Source organism: Spodoptera frugiperda, chromosome 10, assembly GCF_023101765.2.
Source record: "Spodoptera frugiperda isolate SF20-4 chromosome 10, AGI-APGP_CSIRO_Sfru_2.0, whole genome shotgun sequence".
Lineage (NCBI taxonomy): Eukaryota > Metazoa > Arthropoda > Insecta > Lepidoptera > Noctuidae > Spodoptera > Spodoptera frugiperda.
The window spans coordinates 11,302,871-11,328,462 of NC_064221.1; the positions used below are offsets into that span (position 1 = coordinate 11,302,871).

At 49.1% G+C, this 25,592-nt stretch overlaps 3 protein-coding genes across 3 annotated transcripts; 1 reads left to right on the forward strand and 2 right to left on the reverse strand.

The window, feature by feature from the left end:
* Positions 1–4,794: 4,794 nt before the first annotated feature.
* Positions 4,795–10,955, reverse strand: LOC118277739 (uncharacterized). The gene is made up of 9 exons (XM_050696183.1): positions 10,857–10,955; positions 10,659–10,788; positions 10,143–10,360; positions 9,617–10,062; positions 7,786–7,971; positions 7,277–7,467; positions 7,068–7,196; positions 5,796–5,924; positions 4,795–5,720 (listed from the first exon to the last, which is right to left on the reverse strand). Exons 1-9 carry the CDS (start codon positions 10,953–10,955, stop codon positions 5,581–5,583), a joined length of 1,668 nt encoding a protein of 555 aa, XP_050552140.1. The 3' UTR covers positions 4,795–5,580.
* Positions 10,956–11,177: 222 nt separating this feature from the next.
* On the reverse strand, positions 11,178–15,596 carry LOC126911092 (uncharacterized). Its single transcript, XM_050696158.1, has 2 exons — positions 13,805–15,596; positions 11,178–11,664 (listed from the first exon to the last, which is right to left on the reverse strand). The coding sequence occupies exons 1-2, from the start codon at positions 13,893–13,895 to the stop codon at positions 11,405–11,407; spliced, it is 351 nt and encodes a 116-aa protein (XP_050552115.1). The 5' UTR covers positions 13,896–15,596; the 3' UTR covers positions 11,178–11,404.
* Positions 15,597–16,522: 926 nt separating this feature from the next.
* Positions 16,523–22,859, forward strand: LOC118277356 (chondroitin sulfate synthase 2). The gene is given in 8 exon segments (XM_050696160.1): positions 16,523–17,062; positions 17,132–17,497; positions 19,145–19,586; positions 19,673–19,778; positions 20,769–20,900; positions 20,903–21,127; positions 21,276–21,584; positions 22,379–22,859. Coding segments are annotated over 8 exon segments (2,277 nt in total). The 5' UTR covers positions 16,523–16,803; the 3' UTR covers positions 22,817–22,859.
* The last annotated feature ends 2,733 nt before the right edge of the window (positions 22,860–25,592 follow it).

The window sequence follows — 25,592 nt, forward strand, 5'->3', positions numbered from 1 at the left end:
GTCTGCCCGATTACCGGCAAGTCCCATAGTTGCGAGTTACTGCGATCTCCATACCAATACTGGTGTAGATTTACTCTGACTAACGAATGTTAGAACTACACTACTCCTACAACTAGTTTATATAAAATGAAACATAAGCAATACGAAGGGCTTATTGATTCAGGCAATAATTCGTCGTATTGTAATTTTAATAAATCTGTAAGTTTCAGCTTCAACGGCTATAGCCTGTAGTATTAAATCATGTGTATGTGAGACGGACATGTACATACGTACGTATTGCTTTATGTTCAAAACACACGAACAATCAGATAACATAGGGACAGTAAACATCAATAAACTTATATCTATGTAGATAGCGTTCAGCGATTTATATCAATAGCGTATTGATAAGGGACACTATTTATGATGCATGCCGGGATTCGTAGCGGCGCGTAGGCGGCGGCGTCGTAGCGCCGCTACGTGACTACGAGACTCGTAGCTCGTAGCACCGCGCCGCCTCGTCGCTTCTACCACTCAATGTTCAGCAGATGACGTCACCTTGTCTGATTTATAACTTTGTTATTTATTTTCCGATTGTTTTGTTTTAGTTTTACTTAGCAATATTGTGTCCTTCTCTAAATACAGACCGTAACCGCATCAAAGTACAAAACCGAGCACTGTGTGACTAGTGTAGGCAAACTAATCTGTGAGAGCAGTGCGTGTAACTTGCTACTGTATACAGTATACAGTGTGTGCGTACGTCGAGCGTCAGTTTAATGAATCCTCCCACCACCTGAACCGAGGTCCTGCTCCTCACTAACGATGTGTACATACTGTTTGTAATAAATCCGACACACACACACACACACACTGATAAATTAGTTGAATGTAAACAATACTGAGATTCATTTAATTTGGACAAAACTTCCTAGAACTTTACGTAACTGTTTGTAGATGTGTGCAAGTATTGTCACCACGGACGTGTCGCCAGCGACGCGGCGACGTCTCATCTTTGACAATGTTTGCTTACGTAACAGTGTCCTAAACATTGTTGTCCATTACATTGCGTGTGTGTGTGTGTGTCTACTTCCCATACTGGGGTATACCACAGCCAACTACAGAGTACATCAACAGTTCTACATACACTGTTGGACAAACAGAAGGCAACAAGAATCGGGCGTCATGTTTGCGTGTCTGTGACAAGTTTGTGTTGTTTACTAACCAATCAAGTATTTTAATAAATTAATATTGTAAGGATGGCTAGTCACATAGTACACACTGCACTATGTTCGTCTTGACGTCGAGTATTGGCGGCAGCTGCGCCTGCACTGGCCACACCACCATACAATATGGTGCCGCGCAACGTCGCCCGGTGCAACGTAACTCGCTGCTTACTCTCTGTACACCAACACAATATTACAATACTTTTGTAGTTTGTTTGTAACCTGGAGATATCTAACAATAAGAACTTAGTGTTGTACTCGTTGTGTACTCACCGCGAGCTGCTGGTGACCACCACTACCCCGCCACTGCACCACCGTCCCACACTGCACTACACACAGTCGGCGAGTTACATCACTCACAGGACACAGGAGGTAAGTACTCACATAGTTTCACGCCAAGAGTAACCAGTACTTGTGACTGTCTGTGTTCGAAGACCACCTCTACACCTCTTGTACCTCACCACTGACAGTCAGCTCGCCAAGCACGGAGCGGCGCTCACTGCTCGCAACTTTATGCACTAACTTTATTTCCTCGCGACAAAACTTTACAAAGTTGCACAAAGTGCGCGCGTGGTGTGGTTCCACATGTAATGTGTGTGTGACATCGACAGCATTGTTGACAACAACAAACTCGATCGCAAGTAGGCGAGTGTCGCGCGGCTCGTGCGGCGGGTGTGTGGTGGTGTGCCCGGGGCGCGTGTGGTTGGGCGCGCGGCCGCCACCCGACTGGCGCCGGCAGCAGGCGGCGGCCGGCACTCGCCGGCTCCTGTTTACCACTTCATATAAACTTCAACATCATATTTCTACACTTTTACAATTTTTTACTCTCTTTACTCAATACATAGATAACTTAAAACAAATATAACGTTGTCCCACACTAGGATTTTCTCCAGTGTCGGGGGTACATTTACAAACATACAATTTCACATACTAAAATTTCCGAAACTATAATTTGTCGATCACTCAAAGACTGCGGGAATCGAACCTGCTATACGTTTCACGGCAACCAGTTGCCCAGCCACCGCGCCAATTGTTTCCGCTTTTCTAATTCTGCTGCATTTAAGTATAAGGTTTCAATTTGTTTTATGATATCCTAAAGTTTAGACTTAAAGTGAGTGTACTGAGTTAAATCACAGATTATATAATTATGTAGCTGGTAAACCTAACTAGGTATTTACTTCTGCTGACTATTGATATTACTATCGCTGAGTTTTCCAACAGTTTAATGCCGACATCGCTGCAAATATAACACACAATAAACATACCACACTATGTACGAATATATTAACGTGCACTGCGTTACACTCTTTGTACCTTTCCATAAACTGTGTCCAACTAATGTGTAAAGTAATTTGGTGTAACCAGTAGGACGCGGGATATACAAAGGTTAACTTATAACTTATAGACTACCAATGTATATAAATATGTATACAACTGAGAGGCGGGAACTAGGTAACAAATGGATCGCATACAGAATTTATATTTATTATAAATAAAATATGTATATTGTTGATGTTGATGGGTGGCGAGCTCGCCGCGGTGTGGCCAGTCCCGGGCTGCACGGCTCGGCAGCTCGCCGCTCGGTAACTTAATAATAAAACTAAGTTTTTTCATTTCTCTCCGCGCTAACGACTGTTCCCGACTCGTGCCGCGAGTCACCTCTCGTGTTACTGCCACGATGTCGTTAGTTGTGGGGACCACATTCTAATTACTGATCATGTTTTGTGTACACAGACGTAGGTACAATAAGGGGACCTGGCTATACACTACAGGAACATGTCACACTCCTCGTCGCAGCTGAAGTTAACCTTACATACTGTTTAACGTTACCAGTGCTATACAAATATCTAAGTATTCGATACTCTTTGTTTCATATTCAAAGCATCTGGGGGCACGGCAGTGCCCCCGCCAAGTCGAGCAAAAAAAGCGGCACGGCCGTACCATCCTTTTCTCGAAGCAATTCGGGCCTTTTTCGACCCCCTATAATTCGGTTGTGGATAAAGCAAGAAACCTGAATCTTCAGTAACTAATCCGGCATTGTATAAACACGGAATATTTAAAATTTCAGTCAATTTGAACCAGTAGTTTAAGAATGACAACTTGTTAAAGTTTCTAAATTTTGTCACTCACTGACTCACCGATCATCAAAAGTCCAAGGCACTTCTAGCAGACTTAGAAGCTTCATATTTGGAATACATATAGAGTTTAGTGTCTTAATCATGAGAAAACTTAAATATTTTGTAATTTCGGTCCAGTTTTCCAAATACACTAACTGCATCAATAACTTTGTAATCCCATATAAATATATGGGATTACAAAGTTATTTATGCAGTTTAGTATTAAGCTTCGGCTTTATGAAGAAGAAGAGAATACATTGGTATGATAATAACTTAGCCCATAGAGACAGGGAGTGGGCTTTGAGAAAAACTGTGGCTGAAGCTCAAGAAGTAGTACCGGAAAAGAAAAAGAGGAAGACTACATATAAAAATAAGAAAATATCATAAGACCTTTAACAAAATTCGTTAAAAGTAGATGGTATCAAAAAGAAAGGCTCTACAAAAAGAAGTGAGATCCCATCAAAAACATCCTGTAAAAAACCCAAGTCTCGCAGCTCAGTCTTTCTACCGTCAAAAGTTGTGAGATCCATGTAATACCAAGTCGGTTAATCTATTTAGTGTCTACTTGAAGGACCTTCTGTCTTAAGTTATTACATAAGTTATTATCATGCCAATATTAAAAATATTTAACGTTTTAAACAAATAGATCGACTTGGACATCGCATGAAAACAAAATGAATATTACAATATTATATTAGATTCTTTAGTCTCTCGCGCCTCACGCGATTGAAACTCTCGTTCCTGTTGGTCGCTGGCCCGTCGTGCTGTGTAGTGTGATACATACTAATAATCAAATCAAGCGATGTCCAAGTCGATCTATTTGTTTAAAACGTTAAATATTTTTAATATTGGCATGATAATAACTTATGTAATAACTTAAGACAGAAGGTCCTTCAAGTAGACACTAAATAGATTAACCGACTTGGTATTACATGGATCTCACAACTTTTGACGGTAGAAAGACTGAGCTGCGAGACTTGGGTTTTTTACGGGATGTTTTTGATGGGATAATGTTTACAACAAGATAATGAATGTGCATCTGACCGGAGACAACTAATGTCCAAACCGGAGCGCGGAGCGGCGGCGGTGGCGGCGGCGGGACTCGTCGCTTTGTTGGAGTAATTGAGTCGCTGCCGGCGCTGGTCGTGTCGGGCGCTAATATATACTGCAGGCATCGCCCGACTGTTTGTGAGGCCCCAGTACCACGCCACCAACCTTCCCACACAATGCATCCTTCCTTCCCCTTTCCTACCAGACTAAGTCGAAGACAACATTTCACAATTATGTACCACATTGAGTACGTAGGACCTAGAGGATACTACCGCTATGTACTACTATAGTACAATTCTATTCTGGTCTACAATTTCACGCTCTAGTTCAAGACTGCACGAATATTCAACATCGCAGAACTGAAGACTGGCAGAGCTGAACTATACAGTAACTAATGTTGGGAGTGGGAAATAATAGAGTAGTCATAGGAACAGATATTTTATTATAATACATTATATTACACGTTACCGGTTGAGTACGAACAGGTCGTGAGTAAACTTTGTAGGAGTGCGTTAATGTAAAGTAGTAACGAGATAATATTGTCCACTTCTTTGGCCGCACCACGTACCGCAGCACAACGTGCCCAACATTTATACAACAAGTAACATTCACAAAGCTTAACAATGTCCCCCGGACAGCCTGCACCACTCCACGCGGCGGCGGTCACTGCTGACACATCCATACTGATCGACACACGATAGATATACGACACACTATACATTGTAGCAGGCCAGCATGGGGTGTGACATAATACACAGATTACACATTTATCCAAACAATTCGGTCGATGTATACATACATACACACATAGCTACTCACAATGCAATGTGTATGTACCACTGGTACTAGTATGTAAGTGTGTCGGCGACGCCACGCCAACCTGCGACAGTCCTCGTCCCGGCAGACAGTCACCCCGCGCTGCTGCCAGCCGATGTTATCCTTCACGCGAACTAATTGCGGCTGTATTCAGGACACCCCGTCCTCTCATTTAAACATTCAACCACTAGTAGTAATGTTTTAATAATAAGTATTTGTAGGTAATAACAATAACATGTTTCGTTCATAGCTCACCTTTCCACAGCACTTTGTTGCTAATAGTAGAGTAACCTCATCTTACCAATCTCAAGTAGTTATATAGCTAAGACTGAATGTCCACTGGCAAGTAGTGGGTGTAGAGCAGTATACAGCCGCGGGTGTGGGAGTGCCGGGCGCTAGGAGTGCGTGACGGGCAGGTGCGCGTCCCGCACCTGTCGCGCCAGCCACGCCACGCCGTCCGCCAGCCCGGCGCCCGACAGCGCGCACGACGCGCAGATGTGCCACGGCTTGTCCGTGATGCGCTCCAGGCCCAGCGCTGGAACATACCGCGCAGTCAGTCGGGGCGTGCAGCGAGCCTTACATCGTGCGGGCAGTATCATGCGGTACGTACCGGCGGCGACCTGCATGGGCGCGAGCGCGTGCGGCGCGTCGCTCTTGTTGGCCAGCACCAGCAGCGGCAGGCGGCGGCCGCACATGTCGGGGTGCGACACCAGCAGCTCCAGCTCCTCGCGGGCCACCACTGCGGACCACCAGACTATGTATTTGTACACGCCTTACCGCGAGACACGTCCACTCTATTCTCACCTCGCGGGAACTATTTCCAATTTATCATTTGAAATTCTTATATGTATGTTCTTTTCCTTGCACGGGACCACAGGGTCCCGGACCTTTGGAAGGCATACGAGGAGCCGAAGCCAATACATAATTAGTTAAGTACAAAAATACATATTGCAGCGCAGTGTAACCGGTTCACCTCGGTCAATTTCATTGTTGGCTAACAGTGGTACCGTCCGCGACGTGTCAATAATAATATATTACTTGCAATTTGCTTGGCCAGATGGATTACATACGCGGTTTTTTATACATTTAAAAAAGTATTGAATGACAAAAGATGTGTCGTAAGTAGCGTGGCACCATCAGTGACCATACAGCCCCGGCCGGTGCGGCGTGTAGTACTGACCGAGGCGCTACAGCCCCGGCCGGTGCGGCGTGTAGTACTGACCGAGGCGCTACAGCCCCGGCCGGTGCGGCGTGTAGTACTGACCGAGGCGCTACAGCCCCGGCCGGTGCGGCGTGTAGTACTGACCGAGGCGCTACGGCCCCGGCCGGTGCGGCGTGTAGTACTGACCGAGGCGCTACGGCCCCGGCCGGTGCGGCGTGTAGTACTGACCGAGGCGCTACAGCCCCGGCCGGTGCGGCGTGTAGTACTGACCGAGGCGCTACAGCCCCGGCCGGTGCGGCGTGTAGTACTGACCGAGGCGTGTAGTACTGACCGAGGCGCTACAGCCCCGGCCGGTGCGGCGTGTAGTACTGACCGAGGCGTGTAGTACTGACCGAGGCGTGTAGTACTGACCGAGGCGTGTAGTACTGACCGAGGCGTGTAGTACTGACCGAGGCGTGTAGTACTGACCGAGGCGCTACAGCCCCGGCCGGTGCGGCGTGTAGTACTGACCGAGGCGCTACAGCCCCGGCCGGTGCGGCGTGTAGTACTGACCGAGGCGCTACAGCCCCGGCCGGTGCGGCGTGTAGTACTGACCGAGGCGCTACAGCCCCGGCCGGTGCGGCGTGTAGTACTGACCGAGGCGCTACAGCCCCGGCCGGTGCGGCGTGTAGTACTGACCGAGGCGCTACAGCCCCGGCCGGTGCGGCGTGTAGTACTGACCGAGGCGCAGATGGTCGGCGGAGTCCACGACGAAGATGATAGCGTGCGCGGCGCGGTAGTGGCGCTCCCACAGCGCGCGGTGCCGCGCCGCGCCCGACACGTCCCACGCGCTGAACGACACGCCGCCACCTGCACACACCGCTCCACACTGTACACTGTACACCCCACACTGTACACTGTACACTGTACACCGCCGGCGGGCTACGTACTGGTGAAGTGGTCGACGGAGTGTCCGACGGTGGGCGCGGCGTGGGGGCGCGGGTCGTGGGGGCGCGGGTCGGGCGGGCGCAGCGCGGCCAGCAGCGTGGTCTTGCCGCTGTTGTCCAGCCCCAGCACCAGCACCGTCACGTCCGTGCGCCCGCGGCCCAGCCACACCGACAGCTTGTCCAGCAGACCCATACTGGAACCCACCCCTTATATCTGGTTAAAGTATGTTTATGAAACACGTCGTGAAAGCGCCCTACAATTATCTATTGATAGGGTATACCATACACACCGACCTCACTACACGCATTACCACAAACTGTCGTTCCGTATTCTGCGAGATTAAATGTTATTATACTACAGCTTGATCACCGAGTGCTTGTCACTGCACAAGCATGCTCCTTGTATAATGTACTGAGCTGCAACTACGCAACTTTAGTTGTCACGGCCATAACAACACGAGGTTATATCCCAGACATCAGTAGGAATTGCTAAGCACTATGTGGAATGTTACCTTTGGGATCTCCAGTAGAGTATAGCGACGCGCTCCGTGTACCGTGCAGGCCGGGCACCGCACGTAGAGCTGCAGTGAGTGGCCGTGCAGCAGTACGGGCAGGAGCGTGCAGCCGTGGCGCCGGTTGCCATGGCGACGCGGTCACAACACGCCGCCATCGATCGGCCGCCGCCGTACCACCGGCAGCTGCCGAGTCACTGCCAGCCCGCGGACATACCACGCGCTGAACTTCTTTCTCATACAGGTACGTGTCATGTATGAGAAGTTCACGATTACATTTTTTTCCATACAATTATGTAATACCCATACATGTAGTTGATTTGACACCCTTGAGATGTAGTTAATTTGGGTTTTAGGACAATTATAATTCAATTTTATACAACGATACGATAATCTCCGTGTTGTTCAGCCTTGTCGTGTCATAAAATACAGATGTGTAGATCGATTTTAGTTAAAACTAATTCTGCTTCCAATGACGAGACAGTGTCTTGCATGTTTTCATACTCAGCTGCGTTCCATTCCAGCCCCACAAGCCTTACATCAAAGTCGTCAGGTCTACGAGTGGGGAACTCACGACTCTCCTTAAGTTCAATCAGTTCATCCTAGGTTTATTGTTGACTAGGATTGGCTTCACAGCTGCTGCCTTATTCCGCGACGCTCACTCAGCACTGAATCCAACGAAGCGGAATGTTGTGGTGGAAGAGGTACACGCGCTCATTGCACAGTCCACAGCACTCTTCGGCCCATTTTGCTCCATGTCGTCTCAGATAAGACTCGCACAAGAAAATCCAAAGTGTTACTTGCAGCCCGTACACTGCACGCCATCAATGGAACTGTTTCCATTCGCACACTTTGTTACTACTTCACTTCATCACGGTGGTGTCGATGAGTAAATCACCGAGTGGAACTAATCGGGTAGTTTCTAGGTCAAAAATAAATTATTTTGATATTTCAATATAATGAAATATCCCAAAATAATGTTACTTTCTTTAATTATTTTGACGATACACTTATTTATTTAATTTTTCTAGCTAATTTTAGAGAAGTTAGTATGCTATTTGACGCAAAAAATATGACGTCATAAGTTGCGATCTCCAAAAAAATTCATAGAAAATATCGTTTTTGACATTTGGATAACAGTATTGAATTTGACTAGTAGGAAACTACCGTATTAACAAAATAAAATGTTGACGATCTATTTTATTGGTCGAACGCAGCACACGGCGCTAACGCGTACTCACACGCAACTGATTGTAAATGAAAATAGTGACGGATTGCGAATTATAATACAGTAGCTATTGATTTTGTTAAGGTTTAGTTTTGCTATAGATCATGTTTTAGAGAAAAAAATACAAACTTCTTTACTTGATATTGATTTATTTGCGAGTAAAGTAACATTACACTGCATCGCAGTATATAATGAACTGCACATATCGCCCACCAAAATATACAAGATACATAAGATTTCGATCGATATCGACAATACAATAGCTGGCCCCGGCACCTTGTAAGTATCTCTATTGGAGCATGTTAATGTACTCCATCTGTCCGCCATCAACACCAGGAATATTGAGTCATTTTCTGTACAATTTGCCACCTAGTTAAAAGACTGGTTTCGCATTCGTGTTCAATTTGAAAAATATCAGTGACATAATATTTTAGATGTATATACATAATTAGCGAACACGCTCACAAGTGGACAGCAGGACACTCGCACGCACCGCGCTACAGCTACACGCACTACCGGCACTACCGGGCCCAGCCCGACCACTGGGGGCTGGCACACACGGCGCTGTTGTTCACACAATGGACACACACAGCACTCGTTCGTCACAGTTTAGTACACGCACTGCTCGCCACCGACTGGAGAGCAGCGCGCGGCGGGCACACCGCGGCGTATATCTCCCGCGGGGAGCGCGCGCGGGTCTCGGGCAGCGCCAGCGCCGCGAACCCGGCCAGCGCCAGCGTCAGCGCCGCCGCCAGCGCCAGCGCCGCCGCCAGCCCCGCGCCGCGCGCCACCAGCGGGAACACCACCACGTCCGCCACGTTGGCCGCACACGCCGCCACGCTCACCAGCAGCACCGCGCAGCCGCGGAACTCGTACTCGAACGCGTCCGCCAACATGGCGTACGCCGCGGGCTGCAGCCCCGCCGAGTCCGCGAACACGGCGCCGGCCAGCGCGCCTCCCGCCCACCAGCCCGTCGCGCCCCCCCACAGCGCGGCCGCGCCCCCACACAGGCACGCGCTCGTCGCCACCCCGCACCACACCATCAGTTTCTGCGGACCATCATCACTCCTGATGTCGCCATCTCCGGCGACTGAGTGTAAACGTTACGAATAAATCCAATAGGGCGAACCTTTCTGCCAAGTTTCTCCACGAGGTACAGCGCCAGCACAGAGGCCAGCAGCTGCGCGGCGCCCAGCAGCAGCGCGAGGCGCGCGGGGCTGGCGCGCGGGTCGGCCAGCAGGAACACTCGCTCGGCGTACTGCAGCAGCGCCAGCACGCCGCACGCCTCCTGCCCCACCACCGCCGCCAGCACCAGCCAGAACGTGCGCCGCCGCCCCCGCTCGCTCACTGACCACCACACATTACTTTCGTTCTACTGGAACCCTCACTCGGACACACCTCGTTGCTAACGAAATGTTGTCGTGTGGTGTTACAAATGAATGCTGTCCAAATCCACCCTAGTAGCTCGTAGGTTCCACTTGTGGATATAAGACAACAAAGAATTAAACATTGGGAGATATCTCACGTAACTAAACTATGACAACCTAACAAACGACTTCAACGATCATGGAGTAAGTCTTTTGTCACCCTTTAGTCCCTGCAACCGAAGTATCTGCTTTCTAAAGCCAGAACAAGAGGTACTCACAGAAACGTTTGGTGAGGCTGTACAGCGAGGCGAGGGGCTGGTCAGGCGCCGGCAGCGCGCGCAGCTCGTGCTGCAGCGCCGCCGCGTCCGGCCGCAGCCCGCGCAGCCACGCCAGCGCCGCGCGCGCCTCCTGCACGCCACGTCACGTCACGCCATGTCACGTCGTTAGCCACTGCCGGCCACTACACGAGTACTCACGTCCTCCCTGCCGGCGGCCGCCAGGTACGCGGGCGACTCCGGCACCAGCAGGAACACGGCGCAGTGCACCGCGGACAGCGCCAGGCAGCTCCACTCCATGACACTGCAACACTTTACCTTCTACATCGTCTGGCGGTGGAAGCACCACTACATAGTGCGGGTGCTGTACCTGTGCGCCAGGCGCGCGTCGGCCGCCGCGTACATGAGCAGCTGGCCGAGGTTGTGCGCCACCACCAGCGCCGCCACCGCCGCGCCGCGCGCCGCCGCCTCGCACATCTACACACACCGCGCACCACGTCACTACACGTTACTACACGCCCCGCCACGCCCCCCGCTGGCAGTGCACAAACCTCGCGCGCCAGCAGCGGCGCCAGGCACCAGGCCCCCGCGCCGCCCACGCCGGCGCAGGCGCGCGCCGCCACCACCCACCACCCGCCGCCACACAGCTTCAGACACCAGCAAGCCTACGGTAGACAATGTGCGAGCATTCAGTAAGGAACAACTATACACATGTAGAGTATTACAATTACAATGGACCGCTATGAGTATTAAGGAGAATACCCATATTGCAAAACTTGAAGGAATGTGTCATGAATTACCACAAAAGCAGCGGAAGTGGCAATGACGGCTGGCTTCCTGCCGGCGGCGAGCACTCGGGCACACAGCGGCACCCCCGCCAGTGACGCCAGGTACGTGGTGCCCGCCGCCACCACCGCCTGCGCGTCGTCCACGCCGTCCCCGCCAGCCGCGCCGCTCGCCAGCGACACCCAGCCCACCGCCAGCCCGAACGACACGGCCGGCACGTTGACTGGAACACACACCCACCGCCCGGCGGTGCTCGATAATGCTTATCCCACCCAAAACCTAAATGATACCGACAAGTTGTGCACAGTTTTCACACTTTGTTGATAAACCTACTAATAGGCAATGAGTCAAGTATATAATTTTCTATTAAAACTTGCCAAGTTATATCATTTTTAACTGAGGTCTGTGTATGGAACTTGGTACTTATTTAGATCTCACTTCTTTTATAGGCGAAGCATTCCAATATTATCGAACTTGGCAGCCTTTTACATTTATGTTTTGGGTGGGATTTCATTTATTTTTGTAAGGTTTATTTTCTTTTTTTCTTATTTTACTTTACTTTGACTAAATACAAACCTTCGTAACGAATTTTAGGTCGGTACGACCATTGGAAGATATAGATATTTTTTTGTTTTTTCCTTAGGGGTATGAATTTACACCTTCATTATTTTTAAAACCGACTCACACTTGGCCATTTTCAGATTTTTTCCTTTACATTGACCTAAAGACCTACCTCCATGCCAAATTTCAAGTCAATACGACCATTGGAAGTGGTCTAGGTTTTTGATGAGTGAGTGAGTCAGTCAGTCAGTCAGTCAGTGAGTGTATAGTAAAAATAGCGATTTTCTTGTCAATATCTCTAGACCTACAATAGGTACATTAATGAAATTTTGTATTTTAGATAAGTAAGTAGATCTCGACAGATACTAGAAATTTCATATGCGTAGATAAAATAGATTTTGAGTTATAGGTGGGTCGAACTTGGCCCGAAATGGTTCGTGTAATATAACCCACGGCCGGTGTGTCGGTTTTTTTGCTCGAACTTGGCGGACACACTGCCGTGTGTCTAGATACACCTTGTACAGACCGCGTGCACAACTCAACGTAGTTGAGAACACAATATCCATTAAAAGTATACAAGTAGGTAAATAAATACAAGGCGAGGAAGGGTATCATTACCACTTTCGCTGCTTTTGTGATAATACAGTTTTTTTTGTTATGAAACACGCCGGTAAACGAGCGGACGTATCACCTGATGGTAAGCAATCGCCGTCGCACATGGACACTTGAAACACCAGAGGCGTTACAAGTGCGTTGCCGGCCTTTTGGGAGGTTAGAAATTTAAGGGTTGTTGTTCGGGAATCGGGGATTGGGGAGATTGGGAAAGGGGGGAATTGGGTCTCCGGTAACTTCACTCACACAACGAAACACAACACAAGCGTTGTTTCACGTCGGTTTTCTGTGAGGCCGTGGTATCACTTCGGTCGAGCCGGCCCATTCGTGCCGAAGCATGGCTCTTCCACACTTCAAATATTTTTTTATAAATAAGTGTAGGGTCCCGCTGGCTGGCGACACTTTTTTTTGTTTTGAGGGGGGGAAATCTTCCTATGACTTTTCCCGCCTTGGGCGAGGCGAGAGGGAGTGTCAGACTCTTACTGACTAAAAACGACCCCGTTGCTACTCCTGCTTTTCGAGCCGGAGCCCTGGTAACCCGCTAGGAAGTCCGCAGCTTCGGATCAGGCATCAGCCCTACTGGGCCCCATCTGTGGTGGTCTGATGGCGGCTAGCGACGCTGGCGCGGCCCGCCAGCCGCGCGTGAGGCAACACCGCATACATTGCGCACTACATCGGCACACAGAGCCCAGTGACGCAGCACTTCTTCACTCACTGTGTACATAGTTTAGTAGGACGCGACCAGCGGCGCCCCCGCTGGGTGGGTACCTACAACTACGAGTATAGCCAGTCGCAACGTATGTTACAGCCTAATTACTAAATACCACTGATATACACCTATGTAAGTGCCTGCGTGGTGGACAAGCACTGTTAACTTCCGCTTGATATTCGAACTTAACAGTCGCTTTCTTCGCAGTCAAATAAGTGGCAGGCCAACGAGGCTACGGTCCTCAGTGAGGACGTCAAACAGGCGACGACCACATCTCCGACACCTACGAGTTACTACTGAGACGACTGTACGATTATCGTGATCGACAACTCACGACGCCTGCACTACTTATATAAAGCGATTCACAGATAATACGATATTGGTGTCGATACAAAAAAAGTGTACATGAGCACGCCACTGCTGCCACCTGTCACAGAAAACGGTGAGGAAGTTAGTGTGAGGCCACACTGGATGCACTTACTCAGCACCACCATGAGCGCCTGGCGCAAGTAGCCGCGCACACGACTCGCCGCCGCGCCCGACGTCGCCTGTTCCACCGCCTTCAGTGTCATGCTCCACACACAACCGTCAGCTCCTAGCACTCACAGGACACAACTCTAGATAGGTAAACTGATAGACAGACTGACGAACAAGTCTACTTGGACATTACTAATGTTCTTGTATGTGGAAATGGTCCAGTGAGCGGCGCGACCCGCGTGCTGCCTCGGCCGAGCGGACTGTGCGCACTCCGCGGCGCTACCCTGTCTAATAAACCATGAGATGACGCGATCACGCCGTGCAGCCGCGCGAGCGCTTTGTTCTTCTTCCAACACCACCAGGTGGTGGTGTCTACACGATGTACCATACACCGCCACCATCTGGCGAGCATTCGAACCATCGCTACAGCATCACGACCCCAAGTTGTTGATAATATTATGCGTATGACCTTCCCAGCGGTTTGTTTCCTATCCATTCCCAGCGCACTCCGGCCAGCTCCTACGTGGATACTGCATTGTTTCACCGAGCGTCAGTTGCAAACAAAAGAAACCAATTAATATGAATGATCAATATTTATATTTTACGTAGACATATAATTAATATTAATACAAAAATTGACATTGTTATTCATCGTGTTCTGCATTCGGTTCCTCAAACCCAGTGGCGACCTTGCAGGCTGCACCAACTACACTACCGTAAGTACCTACCTACTTACTAGCGGGAATACAACACTTGTACGAGTAACTAGACAACAGGCAGCAACGATACAACGTGTGGAGTCGCGATGCAGGCACATGTCATGTTAAACCAGCAGATGTTGTTCAGATCCACAAATTGTGGTCCTGTGTCGGAGTTTTGCGTAGTTTAATGTTTACGATTACTCATCACAACGATTACATTATTAAATAGATAATAAAAAAAAATATTTATTACGACAATGACGGTAACAATAAAAACATTGACTTCCTAGCTAGCTTACACAGCGACCTGTGTTAAGGAAAATCAGCTCTACACTCCCAGAATTATACAAGAAAGAAATATCGTTCGAAGTATAAAGTACTCAGCTTAATGTGACCTGGCGATGATTTTCAGCACTAGCCTTCACCGACATGTTTCAGTATAAATATTTTATACATATCAACTTCTTCGAACTAAGGTGACGCTGTACCGTGTACCTACACAGTAGGAGAAAGATAGTAAAACAAAATTGCAGGTAAGTACTGTAGAGTACAAGCCAAGCAAAACTTTATGGAGGTGTCGTCGTCTACAGGAACACTGTTTCCAGAGGTCAGGTTTTAGTTAACAAAAGTCGGAGTACCTCCTCTCCCGGCGTCTACTTGAGATAAGGAAACAGGTAAACGTTAGTTGCGCGATGGTAATTTTACTATGAGACATACTCCATACATCTAACATAAAGATGCACGCAGCTCGCGAGCAATACGTGCCGCGCATGTGCGACCTACGACCACTCTCATTTCGATGCTGAGCACGCGCTGGGGAAGTTGAATTAGGCAGTACGCGTGGTGTAGGTAAGCAGCGTAGACAGCGGTAGATCTTCACGCAGTCTGGTCCCCAGCTTCCGGGCTTGAGGAAACGTTTAGCTTTGACACCACCAGCACAGACAGTCCTACTTACACTAAACTAGCAAACCCGGCGAACATCGTTTCGCCACCAATGTTAAATTTTTCCTGAATTTTCTTTGTTATAAACCTCACGGAGCCCGAGACCTTCCCAACTAATGTAAAACCGTGGCCGATTGCCATGTTCATGCATTCTGGAGTAAAATTTTCAAATGAAAGACGTGTAGACAGGACAACGTCTGTTGGGTCCGCTATTTTTATATAAAAAAGCAAATGGCGTAGATATACCTAGCTTCAGGGTCACAATTATTGTTTAATGCATTTAATATTTATTTCTATAGAGGTACCGAGTAGGCGAGTTTAGTGCAGAAGAAAACACATTTAACGTTCATATCAGTAAATTATAGATGGCGCCATATGTACTTACCTATGGATATAAAGACACAAAGCCAGGGGGCAGTTAACTGCGGACAACGTAAAAGGTTACCGGGGCTCCGGCTCAAAGCAGGAGAAGGAACGGGGTGGTTTTTAGTCAGTAAGAGTCTGACAGTCCCTCCCGCCTCACCCAAGGCGGGAGAAATAATTGGATGATTTTCCCCCATTAAAAAAAAAAAAAAAAAAAAAAGGGGGCAGTTAACACATTCAGTGCCATCAACACGCCCAGAGAGTTCACGTAAATTTAATTCCAGAACCGTAGAGTCGCACCCTCTATGCAATTCTTTAGATTAGGGTATGTTTATGTCTTCAGTATTATTTTAAGCAGAAAATACACCATGCATTTTGGAAAGAAAGAGCAAAAACATTTAACTCGCTGGGCGAGTCGATGGCACTGGAATAAAATTTACATGGACTCTCCGGGCGAGTTGGTGGCACTGAATATGTTAAATACCCACCTTCCTCGAATGCTGTTCAGGTTCAAAAAAAGAACCTGACCAGTACCTTTATTATGAAAATTATGACTAGTGTATTATACTATAATTAATTTGCCTTGCGAATGCAAGGACATTGATTTATTAGTAAAATGTGCACAGCTTCTGTTACTTTATTTTAGGTAAGAACCATAGAGTAAAAATCAATGAACACATTCAGAAACAAACTACAACGTAACTGACAATTGTGACAAACTGGAATTGACAGTGACAGTTTTGACAGATGTAAATATCTGATGACTGATCTCATCTCACTGATTGTGATTTTGCGATAGTTGGTTACACTAAAACATAAATTGCTACAAATGTGACCTCGAGATTAAATGTACTAATTGCTGATAAATGTCTACACGATTTATTAATTAACGAAGCGACCGTGACTAGGCACGACTGGCCGAGGACGGGCGCGGTGCGGCAGACAGTCCAGTGCGTAGCGCGAGGTCGGTGACCGTGGACGTGGACGAGTCGACAAAATGTTGTCGCGCTACGTGGTGTCGCAAGTGAAGCACAACTCGTACTTCCTGGTGGGGCTGGCGCTGGGGCTGTGGCTGTCGCTGGCGCTGGTGCCGCTGGACGAGCCGTCGGCCGTGGCCTGCGCGGCCGAGCTGGGCGCCGCCGCGGCCGACGACTACGAGCCGCAACGCGAGGAGCGGCCGCTGGGCCCCGCGGGCCGCGCCGCCGGCCGCGCCGTGCAGCGCCCGCGCTACTACAGCACCGAGCTCGGCATGCGCGGTACGTCGCTCGCCCGTCGCCCGCCGCCGCTGGCTGACCGCGCGCTGATAACTCTGCTCTCGCTTACAGGGTCTCTGCTCACCGGAGTGCTGAGCTCTGAAGAGGCTCTCAAGAGTCAGATAGCCGCCCTGAACCGTACGACGGCGCGCCTGCAGCCCGCACTGAAGTTCTTCATTACAGCCAGTGCTGTTAGCTCAGTACCGGGAATGGCAAATGTGGTCGGCTTCACTGACACGAGGGAAATGCTGAAACCATTTCATGCCCTCAAGTATTTAGCCGACAACTATTTAGAAGAGTATGACTTCTTCTTCCTAGTGTCTGATACAGCTTACGTGAATGCCCGGCGCCTGACTGAGCTGGTATCTCAGCTGAGTGTGAGTGAAGATATCTACATGGGCACCGTCGCAGAGGATGACAGCCACTACTGCTCACTTGGTAAGTTGTTGACTAGTCTATGTATTGTTTATGTATCTCAGTCCACTGCAGAGTGATGTAAAGATGTATCAGCACGTCTGCTGTATGCCCCGTGTAATAGTGTAACACAAAACTATTTAATGAGAGTTGTCTACTTATTCCAATGTTTTTCCTTTTCAAGCCTAAGTCTTGTTGGACAAATTGAAATTACTACACGGGTAAGTGATCTGTGAGAATTGTTTTTAGAGTTAAATCTCTTTGTAGTGGTGTTTTAATACTGACGCAGCTGATGACTATTTTATTATATATTTTTTTGTTTGTAGCATTTATAGTGTTTTATTTATTAGTTTTACAAATTAGATAATATTATATTAGACGTTAATAGCTATATTGTTGAGTGAAGCCACATGCATAGTTAGTTTTATTTGCAGTATTTCTTTATGCATTTTGCTTGATATGTAGGTACATGAGGCAACGGCGAGTGAACGACTAAACGACTAACGGCTCGCTCAAGAAACGTACAATAGATATACTTTCCGTGTAAACAAAAGAGATGCATATACAAATAGTTGATCGCCGACTGTTCACACTGCCGGCGAGTGCTCGCTTCACTAGTTTGTTGCTGAGCGACAAGAGCTATGAAAGATAACACTCGCTCGGCGACACTCGCCAAGCGATTAAAACTCACGCCGAGCGAGCAACCAGTGGTCATTTCTCTACAGTGCGTATCGTAGTGCGAGTAATCGCCCGCCTCACTCGCACACTCGCTTATAGCCGAGCTACACAAATATCAGAACTACACACTCGCTCGCCACGTCTCGCTTAACTCGTTTCTAGTTTCTAGTTGCCGGTGGGACAACTGCCTAAATCCCGAGACAAATCTACACTTAATATATAAAGCTGAAGAGTTTGTTTGAACATGCTAATATTCAGAACTAATGGTCTGATTTGATAAATTCTTTTTGTATTGGGTTGTCCATTTATCTAGAAAGCTTATAGGCTATAAAACATCATGCTATGCTCAATATGAGCTCATCATAGCAGGTGAAATTGTGCAAAAGTAGTTATTATAATAGAAGATTTTACAGTTCGGTCACACCTGTTAGTTGTGGCAGTAACAGACCAGTTAGCATACATAAATACTTATTTTGGGAGAGGAATACAAGCAAAGTAGAAGGTACAACAAAGTAATACTTAAGTATACTTAAGTAAACTCAAATGTCTTGGTTCTGATCATATTATGTGAAGCTTAGATAGTCATTGTCAATATTTAATTTTGTAATGAATTATATAATTACTAGATTCCGCCAGCGGCTTCTCTGCATTAGTGTATAATATGTACATAAGTGCTCTGCTTGATGAAAATTAAGTATAAAAATAATCTATACATAAGTATAAGGATGTGTATGGCCAATGTCTTTCTTGTTCAGTAGTAAAGACATGTGTATATTGTCACAGTAATTACATATTGCTTGTGATATGGGGAAACATACATGTAGTGGGGTTTTTGTTATTATGTAGTTTGATGTAGTTATTGAGTTTATCATATCAATGTATGTTAAGTTAATTGTAAAAGCAGCGCTACACTCGACCATGTAGCTATTGGTTGTATATGTGTGTGCGTGTGTTGTGTGTGTCGCGCGTGCGATGTAGTGCGTGTGTGTGCAGAGGCGGGCATCCTGCTGTCCAACTCGGTGCTGCGCGCCGTGCACGGGGAGCTGGACTGGTGCGTGCGCAACTCGTACTCCGCGCACCACCACGAGAACATCGGCCGCTGCGTGCTGCACGCCGCGCGCCGCGCCTGCGCCAGCAGCGCGCAGGGCGCCTTGTACTCCAGCGTGCGCGCGCCCAGCGCCGACCGCCCGCCGCCGCTGACGGAGGCGCTGGCCGACGCCGTGACCGTGCAGCCCGTGGCGCGCGCCGCCGCGCTGTACGCGCTGCACGCGTACACGGCGCGCCTGCACCTGCAGCGCGACCGCGCCGCCACGCGCCGCCTGCGGGCCGCGCTGTGGCGGGGCGCGGCGCGCCACCCGCCGCACTACCGCAACGCCACGTGGCCCGCCGGCCTGCGCGCCGACCCCGGCCTGGCGCCGCCGCCGCCCGACTCCAGGTGCCGCGCCACGCTCGATATGATGGCCATACATACATGTCAGGTGTCGATGCTGTTTATATGTTTGAATGTATGTACGTGTGCAGGTTCGACCACTTGCGGTGGGTGTCGTTCAACGCGACGCACGCGTTCTACCCCGACGACCAGCACGAGGTCGCACTCATCTCCGGCGCACACCGCCAGGCACTCGACGTGAGTACTACACTAGTATACTACTGCACCGCTAGGCCAACCTGTGTGTGCCACGTGACTCGCGTGCTAACCAGATACCCGACAGACAAACGGCAGCTGATAAATGATTATGAAAATCGGTTGAGCCGTTTTAAAGTTATGGGCGGTGAAAGTAACGTAAGCGGGAGATTAACCGAAGGTCTGCAAATATACTGGGATGGGGTCTCAAATGAAACCGCACTGAAAGAAAATATTGAAAGATATCATTTTTTCGTATTAAGAAAAATAAAAAAACAAATTAAAAATTAAAATAAAAATAAAATTAAATATTTTATAAAATATAAAACCTGCACCAATGTAATCTTTAGCCTACTTATAGACTTGTATCTAACTCTAAACTAGTAATTAATAAGTAAAAAAAAAATCAAAGCGAACGAGCTTGACCTTGAATGTAATCTTTACCTTAACAAGAATTGAAATTATAGTAATTATATGTAATATACTAAGCCTAACTTCACCTAACCTACCTATAAAAAGTATGAAATAAAAAATTAAATTAAAAATTTAAAAAACCCCTGACACAAAAACTTAATTTCCCTTCAAAAAGTAAAAAATAATAAAAGAAACCTAATCTTAAAGTACCTAAGAATATACTAATAATTCTAAAAAAAAATACGTCGCGTTGGGGGACCGCATGAATACGGACTGCACACCGCCGCTCGCGCCGCTATATTTCTATTTTCTGCGTTATAGTTAAGTACTTAAACATCAATTTACTTTAATGTTAACACCAAGCATGTGATACTTATGAAAAAATCGTAGAGAAGTAAGAAATAATTAGGAGCGGTCCCCCAACGCGACGTATTTTTTTTTTAGAATTATTAGTATATTCTTAGGTACTTTAAGATTAGGTTTCTTTTATTATTTTTTACTTTTTGAAGGGAAATTAAGTTTTTGTGTCGGGGGTTTTTTAATTAGATATTATAAAATTCCTCGTTACTCGATTTACAGCTAGTGCTGCGCGCGGCGCGGGGCTGGGCGGCGCGGCGCTGGGGTGGGGCCGAGCCCGCCCTGCTGGAGGGGGCGTGGCTGTGGGAGCCGGCGCGGGCGCTGCGCTACCGCCTGCTGCTGCGGGCGCCAGCCGGGGCCGGCGCGGGGGGGCGGGCGCGGGCCCGCGCCTGCGCATGCTGGAGGTGGCCCGGCCGCTGGGCGCGGCGCGCCTGCTGCCGGTGCGCTACGTCACGGAGTCGGCGCGCCTCACACTGCTGGTGGCCGCGCCCCCCACCACGCCCCCCGCCGACCTGCGCGCCTTTCTCGCGCGATACGAGGCCGTGTGCCTCACGCAGGACAAGAACACCGCGCTCATACTGGTACCTACTCTTACTATATCATACGACACTTAAATCACCTGAATTATTACAAATCTGAGTTGTAACACACGACAGAAGATCAGTCAAACATTAACTACATAATTCCCGAAATTATCCACGGACGCTCCACATAATTATATAATTGCAGGTGATAGTGGGCAACGCCAACGAGACCACAGCACTGGAGCCCATTCGCAGCGAGGTAGAGGCACTGCGCCAGCGACACTCGGGCGCCACGCTCACTGTGCTGGACGCGCCTGGCCCCGCCCCCCTCGCTGCGCTGCCCGAATACGACGCGCTGCTGGCGGCGGGGGGCGTGGCTCTAGCAGTCGCCGCCCCCCACACCTCGCGTGACGCGCTGCTGCTACTGCTGCCGCCGCACGCTGAGTTCAACCAGGACTTCCTCAACCGAGTCAGTATTACACTACCATCCCGCCGCACGGCATGCCTCAACCGAGTCAGTATTACACTACCATCCCGCCACACGGCATGACTCAACCGAGTCAGTATTACACTACCATCCCGCCACACGGCATGACTCAACCGAGTCAGTATTACACTACCATCCCGCCACACGGCATGCCTCAACCGAGTCAGTATTACACTACCATCCCGCCGCACGGCATGCCTCAACCGAGTCAGTATTACACTACCATCCCGCCACACGGCATGCCTCAACCGAGTCAGTATTACACTACCATCCCGCCACACGGCATGCCTCAACCGAGTCAGTATTACACTACCATCCCGCCACACGGCATGCCTCAACCGAGTCAGTATTACACTACCATCCCGCCGCACGGCATGTCTCAACCGAGTCAGTATTACACTACCATCCCGCCACACGGCATGCCTCAACCGAGTCAGTATTACACTACCATCCCGCCGCACGGCATGTCTCAACCGAGTCAGTATTACACTACCATCCCGCCGCACGGCATGCCTCAACCGAGTCAGTATTACACTACCATCCCGCCACACGGCATGCCTCAACCGAGTCAGTATTACACTACCATCCCGCCACACGGCATGCCTCAACCGAGTCAGTATTACACTACCATCCCGCCACACGGCATGCCTCAACCGAGTCAGTATTACACTACCATCCCGCCACACGGCATGTCTCAACCGAGTCAGTATTACACTACCATCCCGCCGCACGGCATGCCTCAACCGAGTCAGTATTACACTACCATCCCGCCACACGAAATTGTCGAGAAGATAAGTATGTGTCCATAATGCGGGTTGCAGGTCCGCATGAACACGATCCCGGGCGAGCAGTGGTACCTGCCGGCGGGGTTCGCGCGCCACTCGCTGTACTCGCACCCGCGGTTCGTGGCGCCGGCCGGCGGCAAGCCGCACGTGCACACGGGCCGCTTCAACCTGCGCGCCACGCTCGCGCTGTCCTTCTACCGCAGCGACTACGACGCAGCCGCTGCCGCCTGGCGGGGGGCGCACGACGCGCCCCCGGCCGCCGTGCTGGCGCGCGCCCCGCTGCGCGTACTGCGCGCCCCCGAGCCGGCGCTAGTGCTGGCGCCGCGCCCCCCGCCGTGCGCGCTGCGCGAGGAGGGCGCGCCCACTGCGTGCGCCCGCGCTCTGCGCGCCCAACACTACGCCACCCTGGACGTGGGGGCGCGACACTCGCTCGCCCAACTGTTGCTGGAGACTCAGGCCGAGCTCGACCAGTGACCGCTCGCAATATTTAAATACATGTTGTAATCTGTATTGTCTATTCCGTAGTTTTATTTCTCCAACTACCGCCCCCTACCGACTACACAGTATACTACACCTACACTGATATAAAGCTGAAATCTTTGCTTCAACATGGTGTTTGTGTATCTCCAAGTCGCTCTGTAGCCGACCCTCTGACTGCTATTTTTGAAAACCTATAATTGGCTTTTTGTCACATTAGCAATAAACTCTGAATGTGATAGCATGGCACTGCAGCAAGATATTGATGCAGTATACAAGTGGAGCTTAGGCAGTAAGATGCTGGGCTCGCTGTTATCGCAGCGGTAAGTCCCCTCTTTGAGGAATAACAGCAGCATTACGAAGTCGACAATCATGAAACACCTGGGAGTCACATTCGACGAAAAACTCATTTTCCGTGACCATATAGCCACGGGAACGAAGCAATACTTGCAAAGTTTAGGTTTCGGTTAAATGGGACGACGTTTGGCCGCTAGGTTCACCTGATGGTAAGTGATGATGTGGGATGGAGCACGTCTGCCCATTAGCAACCGCACTCGGGCTTTGAAGACACCCAGGTTATACCCATCAGGAAACACAGCTCCGGAGGAGTTCCACTCCCTAGCAGTTCGCACAAGGAAGCTTGAACGAAGCGGTCGTGCGTGTGGGTGGGATATCCACCATGAATGGGCAGACGCCCGCCGAAGTCTTGTGGTTCGATGATGGAAAGGACTAGGAGGTCAAGTTGTGCAATTCCCCCGCACCTCTCCGAAATGTATCCGGTAAAAAACGGAAAGGCTTGCGACCTTGCGCCTGTGTTCATGGCTTTGAAACCGGCCTCCACAAGCGCATCATCGTTGATGAGCTTCTGGGACGCCTTCGAGCGCTCCCTGGCATTTAGCCGAGCAGTCCCAAAGGTGAGAACAGTAGCATAATGACCGAACCTGCGCTTGGTACAGGCTCAGCAGTTGTTCTGGTGTGAAGTACCGTCTCACCTTCGAGAGGATACCCAATTTCCGTACCAGCCAGATGCACCTTCGACTCTATATATGAGCCGAAGTTTAGCGTTCGCGGGAGTTACGCCGGGAGCTCTAGATGATCCGGCTGGAACAGATACATTTCGGTAAGTAGGAGCCAGCGGAAATTGACTCCGTTTGGCGGAGAATAGACACGCCTGGGTTTTGGTAGCGTTGAACTTGACCAAGTTGGCGTCTCCCCAATCGGAGACCGCCTTCAAGGACGAGTTCAACCGTTCGACCATGGATTCTCTTAGAGACTGCGGATCTGCGTTCCGCTAGTTCCGCGCATCGGACACATACCTTTCAACAACTGAGCTGTCATCTGCATACCCAAAGATACCGGGCTTAAGCAGGTCGTTGATGTGCAGCAAAATCAGCGTTGCTGAAAGTACTGACCCCTGAGGAACTCCGGCGTTGATGCCAAATTGGTCAGACGAGCAGCCATCGATGACTACTCGAAGCGACCGATCCCTCAGGAAGTCTGCAATCCGATTTGCACAGATCAGTGGGAAGTCCATATGCAGGAAGCTTGCCGATAAGGTTCGTTTACCCTATCAAAGGCCTTTGATATATCGAGCGAGACCGCTAATGCCTCCCCGTGCTTCTCGATGGCCTCGCTCCAGATGTGAGGGCATACGCAAGAAGGTCCCCATTAGATCGGTTGCGGCGAAACCCATATTGCCGATCAAAGGAGGTCGTTACCTTCAAGGTATGCCAGGAGCCTGTTGTTAAGTACACGTTCCATATTCTTGCAGAGTATGGACGTGACCGAGATAGGTCGGTAATTATTAGGGTCGGCACGATGCTTTTTTGGGCACAGGCTGCAAACAGCTTCCATGCAACCGGCGAACCAGTCTCCAAGGAAAGGCGAAACAGACGTGTCAGGACTGGAGACGACTCATACAATTTAAAACTACAGCTGGGATTCCGTCGGGTCCACTGGCCTTGTTCACGTCGAATTACGACAACGTCTTATACACCTCCTTCTGTCGGATGCGAATTTTGGACATTTTCGACGCATACGTTAAAGAGAAGGAGGTATACCGCGCCACCAGTATCAAGACGTGAAGACTCCGCAAATAGAGAAGCAAACAAGTTCGCTTTCTCTAAAGCGGTTGAGCCAGCGTCCCGTCCCGTTTTGCGTAATAGTTGTGATTTCCGCACGGTGCATGCAAGGTTATATTTAATGCTCTGGTTCGTAGCAAGTTGGAAACCGGCCGAATCGAAAGTAGGTACTTACTAGTCTTGGAGTAAGTTCAAAAAACTTTTCTTAGGAACTTGTACAGGCGACTGCACAGATACTATCCTTACCTCTATCCGACAAAATGTTGATAGATTGCATGGGATACAACTCGCTAGAGGCAAGGAATGCCTGAAGTACTGCCTGGAGAACTTATGAATGCTGTTAATTCGTGCTTAGGTAACTATGTTTTACTTAGGTATGTGTAATGTCAGTTACTTTAATAGGATATCTACCGTTGTAACTGTTGAATTAAGTGGTGCCCGTGGTGGTCACCGGTGACCGACGTTAGCGAAGGATTTGCCTTCAACAGTTTTCTATTGGCAGTATTCTTTAATCAAATTGTACAACTGTTAGTTTAAAACTAATTAAACACAAACTGGACTGTACGGAGCAGTAACAGAATCATAGCGCGGTCAACATTTGTAATAAAATTATAATTATTCTACTCTATAGAGTCAGAATCGAAATAGATCGCGCTACGGTTTCGTTACCTCAATTAAGTTAGGTTCCGCGT